Source organism: Pseudopipra pipra, chromosome 3, assembly GCF_036250125.1.
Source record: "Pseudopipra pipra isolate bDixPip1 chromosome 3, bDixPip1.hap1, whole genome shotgun sequence".
NCBI classification, from domain to species: Eukaryota; Metazoa; Chordata; class Aves; order Passeriformes; family Pipridae; genus Pseudopipra; species Pseudopipra pipra.
The window spans coordinates 17,402,714-17,410,612 of record NC_087551.1 but is presented as its reverse complement, the minus strand read 5'-3'; the positions used below and the strand labels follow the sequence as shown (position 1 = coordinate 17,410,612).

Sequence of the window (7,899 nt, the reverse complement as noted above, 5' to 3'; positions counted from 1 at the left end):
GGGCGCGCGGCGGGCGCGCGCGCGGGGCGGGGCGGGCAGAGCCGCGCGCTCTGAGGGGAAGGGGCGGCGGGTCCCGCTCGTCCCGCGGCCCCGTCCCGGGGAGCGCTGGGCGGGCGGGAAAGGGGCACAGCGCTTGTCACGGGAACCGTGCGGTACCCCCGCGGGCCGCCTGGAGCCTGGCGGGACCATCGTAGTGAAGGAGTTGGAAATGGACCTTAAGAGATCACCTGACCCCAGCCCCTCCTGCCATGGGCAGGGACACCAGCCAGTAGACCGGGTTGCTCAGAGGCCATCGAACCTGGCTTGAACCCTTCCAGGAATTAGGCATCCACAACCTCTCTGGGCAACGTGTGCCAGTGTGTCTCACCACCCTCACAGTAAAGAATTTCTTCCTCATATCTAACCTAAATTTCCCCTTTCAGTTTTGTACCCATTACTCCTTGTCCTGTCACTAGAGTTCCTGATGACGAGTCCCTCTCCAGCTTCCCTGCAGGCCCCCTTCAGATACTGGAAGCCTGAATATGAGGTCTTCACACAGCCTTCTCTTCTGCAGGCTGAACAACCCCAGCTTTCTCATGGCCTTCCTCTGGACTTGCGCCAACAATTCCATGTCCGTGTTATGATGAAAGATGAAGGGCAATAGGTGACTGGCAGTTCAGGGAGGGTGGGGAGCTAGGCTGTCACAAAGGGTCACCCCAAAGTAGCCATCTTAGCTACATGTCTTTAAGCAATCCCTGTGTTATATCCATCCTCCTTCATTAATAACTTTTTGCTAAACTCTGCCTCTTTTCCTTGTCTATGCTTTTCATAAATGACTGCAAAGCTGAGGTTCCGGGAGGAGTAAGGGATAACAAACCCAGCACAGCCAGCCCTGGCCCTGCTGTCACAGTCTGTGTCACTCTTCCTCCTGGGAGGCAGCTGAAACGCTCACTGAGCCCAAGGCCTGAAGGTCAAGGTCTCACTTGTTCTCACCCAGTGCCAGGGAGAGCCAACAAACCCCTGACTGTGGGTGGCTGTTGCCCAACAAGCTCCTTGTCTTGGCCTGCCCTCTTATCTCACACCCTTGAAAGTTTCCTTTGAGAGGTACCAATTTTTTTTTTGTGCAGCCTCCTTAGATCTCTGCACCACAGTGAATTTTAAAGCTTATCCATCAAGAAATATAAACATGGAGATACTATCATGAACCACAAGTGCCTTAAATGGACCAGATTCTCCATATGTTGAGCTTTGACAACACTACCTACTATTACTTATACCAACCAAATTTCCTTTTTTTTAAAATATATGAAAATGCAAATTGAGCTTCAAAATAAATCAACAGTACATCTTAGTGTCAAGGCTAAGCCTCTGTCACCTCTTAAACATATTGCCAACAGCACAATGGTGTAATGCAAAATGGATGCTATGCCTGTTTGCACCTCTTTAGAAGCACCTAAATGAAACCAAATATTCTACAAAACATAAAAAATATGTATCTTGGGACAAGGAATAGAGTTTAATTTGTGTTTTTAATTTGCTAACGAACTCACTCTGGCAGGTTGAGAGGGGTAGGATATAGGTCATGTTACTAAACAATTTTAAATACATAAATAAATAAAATCCATTGTGCTCAAGAGGGAAAAAGCGAGTTTCTAAGCAAAGAAACAAATTGAGTAAAATCCTTTAGAAATTCCCCCCAGGGCTTTCCATGTACATTGTAGCAGAGTTAAAAAAAAAAAAAAAGAGTAAAAAGAAAAGACAAAGCCTAGCTTGCATTTCAGCCCCTTTTTCAGGTCATTCCGAAAGGCTGTTAAAACAGCCTTCCCTCCCCTTAGCCCCCAAAGGGCTTAAGACATTTCAGTGAGAGCTTTACATACTGCACAGCTCAAAAGAAAGCTGCTACACCAGACAAATGCAAAGCAGCGTAAGCATAAAAATAATTAAACTAATAACAAAAAGCAACAAAAGTAATCTGTGCTACTTCAAACACAAAAAATTACAAAACATTAAACCCTGCACAATTTTCCCCTTTAATAAAACACCTCCACCACCCAAAAGGCCTGACATGGACCAGACCTTCCAGGCTCAGCTAAACAATAACGTGTTAACAACACTAATATTTTTCTGTATTTCAGCTATGCTTGCCTTGTTCCAAGAGTTGTATGTTAATGCTCAGCCAAGAGTGGCGACACTGAGTCTTCCACAGTTGACAGAAGACACTGATCACCAGCAAGGTTTTTACTGCTGTGCTTTGTAAACCTTGTCATCAGGTCTGGCTGGGCTGAAAGCAGCGTTGCCCAGTGCCACCCCGATGCTAGAGCTTTCACTGAGGCTAGGGATTTTCAGGGGAGGGATGAAAAGTTTTCTACAACACAATCGCATTTTGCAAAAAAGTCCTCAAGAGCCTGAATTTCTGAAAGGGAAAGGAAAAAGGAAACCAAAAAATCCAATGCCTTCAGGCATCTCTATAGATGGTGATAAAACCAGAAAACAGATTAAAAAACTAAGAGACATTTCGCCTTGCCCCAAATACCTCCTGCTGATCATCTTAAAATTACCAGGTGAGATGGTAGAATTCAGCTTTCAACAGCATGATGCTGGGTATTCCTCCATTTCATTTCATTCCAACAGCTGCATTTGGAAAATATTTAACAGAAGCTATTGCCATTCACTGTGCTGAAAGGGCAACAATCAACACTGCATTATGACTCCTGCTATAAAGGACCTTTTACATCTTGGCCTTTTATAAATGCTGCGGTATCTCTATGTTCTGGTTTTTAATTTTTCATGTGCAGCCTATTTCTAAGTCACACAAACACGACCCTGTTTGACAAAGCCCTGGCCAGGGCCATTTGACAGTGTGCACACAAATACACCGTGTTTTCAGTGCAGCCTTCTACCATTCTGGCAAATTTGTGGTTTGCACTTGGGTGAGGTGGAAATGGCACAACTCTTCTGACAAACAGGCAGGGTGACCAAAAACACCTGAGCTCATTGCCAACAACCTGCCATTAGGTGCTGCTGACTCACCTGCTTAGCACAGCTGTAGGGAGATCTTTAAACTGGCTTCACTGATGCCATTTGCTTTCACTGAGGGTCATGTTGGGCAACTGCTCCTAATGGTGTGCGCCGAAATGCTGCAGAAAGCACTTCCACACTCCCATTTACCCTTAATTGCTGCAGATGATATTAAGACATGGGTTACACCACCTACTAACCAATGCATTCAGAGTCTTGTCAGCACAGAGCAGGTAGTGCTGCATCCTGGGGATAGGAGACAGATGCTAGGGTGTCATTTTCTCATCTGCCCTAGGCAGGCCCTGGCAGTAGGAAGAAAAGCACAGACAGCTGGTAGAAGAGTGTGCTCTTTAGTCACTGAGGCACCTTCTTCTTGTGAAGTCTGAATCCTGCTGCATTAATCATGTTATGAAATTAGACTTTGTAATGAGGGGGCGGGGGAAGAGCAGTAGTTCCCCCATTCAGTTGTTGGGAAGCCATTCCTTCTTGCCTTCAGATTGTACCTGTGTATCTCACTTTCTGTGGAAGGGACCTGCAATGCCTACATGTCTGCAAGGTACCTTCACACAAATGAAACTCATCACAGCAACTCACCTTGGCTGGGACCTACATCTGCATTGCTTCTCATTGGTGCTGCTGCATCTCCAAAATGACCATTTCTGGAGAAGCAGCCTGGCGTTAATTTGAAAGCAAAACCACACACAAGCTCTTGTTCAGATGCACGTACTCCACAACACTGGAAACTATTTTTCTGTGGGCATAACAGAAGGAGTATGAGTATAATGTACTAAGTTAGGGGCCTCACCACATATTATATAAAAGCAAATTAAGCAAAACACTGAGTGGGATTTAAATTGATTACAATAACACTTCAGTAGACAATTATGCCATTATGTCCCCAGAATTCATAGAGGGAGGTCTGTAACAGTCTTACAGAAAGAAAGCTGAAGCAGAGACCTCAGTAGTTACAAACACTGCATGCCTCATTTAAGAACATAAGTACAACTCTTTATGGTATTGAAAAAGTTTGATCTGTCCAGAGGTCTTTTTGGTATCAAAATTATTTGTTTGGGGTTTTTTCCCCCCACTTCTCTCTAATTAGAATCCAAAGGGGGGTGAGGGCAGAATGTCATTGTTTTATGGCTAAAATACTAGGTTGGGTGACTTAAGCTTTTTTTTTTCTCAGCCACTTCTTTCCTGCATAAGCTCAGGCAAGTCACAAAGAATTTACACTGACTGCCAATCAGTAAGCCTAGGTTGGCTTCCTTCAATTAACTGCATTCATATAAACTGCATGGACTATCTAAATGTTTATGAGCCACTGTACAACAGATCCTCCAGCCATGCTGAATAATGATAAAAAGGTTAAATATTTATAGATTGCTGCTTTTGGTAGTTTAATATTTAGATCAGAAGCCATTCCTTAACATGCCTTCCCTGAAAAAAGAAGGGGATGTCATGGGACCTCATGTCTTGACAACTCCTTCCTTTCAAGTGCTTTTGACAGAAATGGGACTACCTATTCATCCAGCTCCACTCAGTGCAAGTACTCCAAAAGCAACGCCTTCAGTGGTTGTCATTATGCTGCTCTTCTCAGCCTGGCCCTGGGGACAGGCTCCCTGTATGCTGGTTCCAGAAGCACCAGTGCCTTTCAGGAGAGCAGATCCTACTCTGTGGTTGGACAAACTGGCAGGAGAAGCAGTGCCTGAATTCACATTAGATTTCACTGCAGGACAGCCACACCAGGGCTCTCCTACAGACCCCAAAGGGCACCTGCTGCCTCTTCAGAAAGTCCTGTCCCTCTGTATCTTCCCCTGCCATATCTGCGAGGTTAGAGGCAGCTTGGGATGTACTTGCTTGTGCTGCATAACTGAGGACTACATACACAGTGTAAAGCACTCCTTGTGATGTTTGGGTTGGATCAAAAGGCAACTTTGAGCCACCTCCAGTACAGGTAACAGAGGGAGCAACAAAAGCAGCTATCTTTAACTCCTGGTCCCAAACTGAACTGCAAGCTGGTTTTTTTTTTTTTGGGGAAAAAAATAATTATCTACCTCACAACTAAACTCAACCAGTTCTCATGTTCTCCTTCAGAGACTGACAAAATCATACTTTAAGTGCCTGGCCAGAATTTTTTTTTTGGAAGCAAACCAATGATTAGCCACTGGTTAAGCTACTTAAGAGCCAGAAGACATGGGCCACTCTCTTCACTTCCTCTCAAAATCCATTAGCAGCAACCTCAATCAATTCTTTTCTATCGAGCTATCCTCAAGCCATACGACTTACCCAGTCCTTCCACATTTTCTTCTTTCTCTGACAGCATCTTTGTTTTCTATCTATCACTCCTCATCCTCCTCTCCTTCAGGGGGTCCTGGAAAGATCTGTGCCATCAGCAACCACTTTGGATTTGAACTCCTTCTGCAAAAGGTACTGGGACCTGACAATATTTTAGGAAATAGATCTCCTGCTTCCACGCAGGTTACTAAAGACTGAAGCCACAACCATCAGAATGAGTTTGAAGTGTCCCCTTCTTAGGAATTAGGCAACTCTCCCCTCAGGGAAATCAGTAATTTTTGAAGAGAAAGATCTGATGTTGCTCTATAGTTAAGTGCTCCCATATTGCTCAATGACTTACTGAAAGTGAGAAGTAAAAAAAACATTAAACATGGAAATTATCAGTTTATATTGCTGTTTCAAGACTACCCACAGCGTAGCAACAGACCTCACTCCAGGTCTCGATGAATGAAGCTGGAGCCCAAACTCAACTTACAGCTTTGTTAGGACGTCTACAACAACCAACTTACATCATGTTAAAGGTAGGTATTTAAAGGAGGTTTATTGGGGCTAATACTAAATTCAAACAGCCACAAGCTCATTTTCCATGTTTACCACACCAACTGTTGACAGATGAAGTCTCAGCAGAAAGTTCAAATTTTCATTTCACCGTGACTTCCTGAAATGTGACTACAGATTTCAATATTTGGCATTTGATCTTTGAGAGAGATATCACGTTTAGGAACATTCTACGAAATACATTTAAATCATGACTCAAAACCAAAACAATTTGGAAGTTTTGAAACGTAAAGCTGTTAGTATGAAATTAGCTTTTATTTTTTTTTTTTTACCTCAAAATAAATGCACATTTATCGTTTATTCAAATGAAAACTGAAAAAGTGTATCTTAAACAAGGGGGAACCCTAACAGAGCAAATATCATAAACACCATCAAATGCCTTCTCCTGCCGTTGCCCAGCTCTGTTTGGCTAAAAACATCAGCTTAATTTATTTTTCTTTTTTCTTTCTCAGTATGATCAATTAAAAGAAACACTTGAAAGCACCGAAATTAGAAGTGGTATAAAACAAAACCAGATACTCTGTTCCCATCAGAATTCACGTCCATGTATTGCCACACTTTTATATAAAACTTTCACCTAAGTGTTGTACTAAATGGGATTTAGTAACCTCTTCTGCAGTTTAGCTCTTGATATCTTGGTAAGAGAAGTCAATGCATAAGCATGTCAGAAGTCAACGCTATAGTGTAACTACAGTATAACTCTAACAGGGCTTCTAAATACTGTTCACCAGAGTGATGTCTTATAGTTGAATTTCAGTTTCAGCAGGTACTTCAGATTTACCTGAGCAACATCATACACAATATATCTGGGAAGAGTGTTAAGGAATAATTACAGTAATTGATATTAATAACACAGAAAAAACTCAAAACACAGTCGAACTTCACCTTTCAATTTACGTTACTACAGAGATGCCTGTGTGATTAACCAGCTCTAACAGCTCAAATCACAACATTTTAAATCTGACTACTCTTTTAATCTGAAGTGTTTTACACTATAGTTATAAACAAGCAATTAACAGTCGCAAGGAGAACTGACGATGGTGCAGCAGAATCCTGAGTGACAGGCAGGTGAATCGACTTAGATACGGGGCTGTAGTTCTTGCAGATTATTTTTTGTCAGACAGTAACACACATCTCTCTCGCTATCTAAACAGCAGAGTGACGTAGCCTAGATGAGATCTTCAGTTACAGACCCGGCATTTACAATTATAATTGCAGCTCTGTTGCTATTTTCCAGCACCAAGTCATTAATGCCCTCTTAATTTCCCACTAAAAACCCCAAACTGGAATCACAGAGAAGAGCTCTACAATTGTTGGCAGTGCTTGCACATCCTTATTTTTTCACAGAAAGTCTCAGCTCACCTATTTGTTTCTCAGAGCTTTAGGCCTCAAACTTACCTCTGATCCCAAAGTGTAAAACAAAATGAATGCACATTATTTTACCTCAATTAGCAAATATTAATTGTATTATAGTTTATTGTCTGACCAAGACAGATACTATATTTAAGAAAACTCAAGATAAATACAGTATTGCCCTGAGTTGTGTTGCCAAGACTGCTTGTCAGAGGAAAACAGCTCACCAAGAGAGAAGACGGTTTCTACAACCCTGAGGTTGCATTAATGGTTTTCCTGCTTCACTGGCAGTGAAGAGATTGACTCAGGACCTCAGACACCACTTATACATACTCTTATTACCTCCTGTGAACGTTAAGCACACATTTGGAATGAATACCCACTCAAAACCTGCAAAGGGTCTGTGGAACACATGCGATGTGATGACGAACTCCCTAAAGCACAGAGCTGGCTCCCCCTACCCTCCTGGCCATGCTGGCCAGCCACAGCACCATGAGGAAGAAACCAGACTGGATCAATGTGAAACCATAGGCTGCATTCCTTTCTCCTTGTCCTGGCACATCTCTGGGCAAGACACTACTTGGCAGTGTTGCCTGGCCACTCCAACGCCTTCAGGTATTGAGTCCTGTTGGAGCAACAGCTATTGCTACATGTATAGTTTTCTACTTTTACAGAATGACAACTCAAATGCAACAA

General features: G+C 42.9%; 1 protein-coding gene across 1 annotated transcript in view; it reads right to left on the bottom strand.

Annotated features, from left to right (window-relative positions):
• Positions 1-5,807: 5,807 nt before the first annotated feature.
• Positions 5,808-7,899, bottom strand: part of PARP1 (poly(ADP-ribose) polymerase 1) — a 34,918-nt gene continuing 32,826 nt past the window's right edge. Inside the window, exon 23 of the mRNA XM_064648081.1 lies at positions 5,808-6,656. Within this exon, the coding sequence (XP_064504151.1) occupies positions 6,575-6,656 (82 nt within the window). The 3' untranslated portion in view covers positions 5,808-6,574. The remainder of the gene's footprint in view (positions 6,657-7,899) is intronic.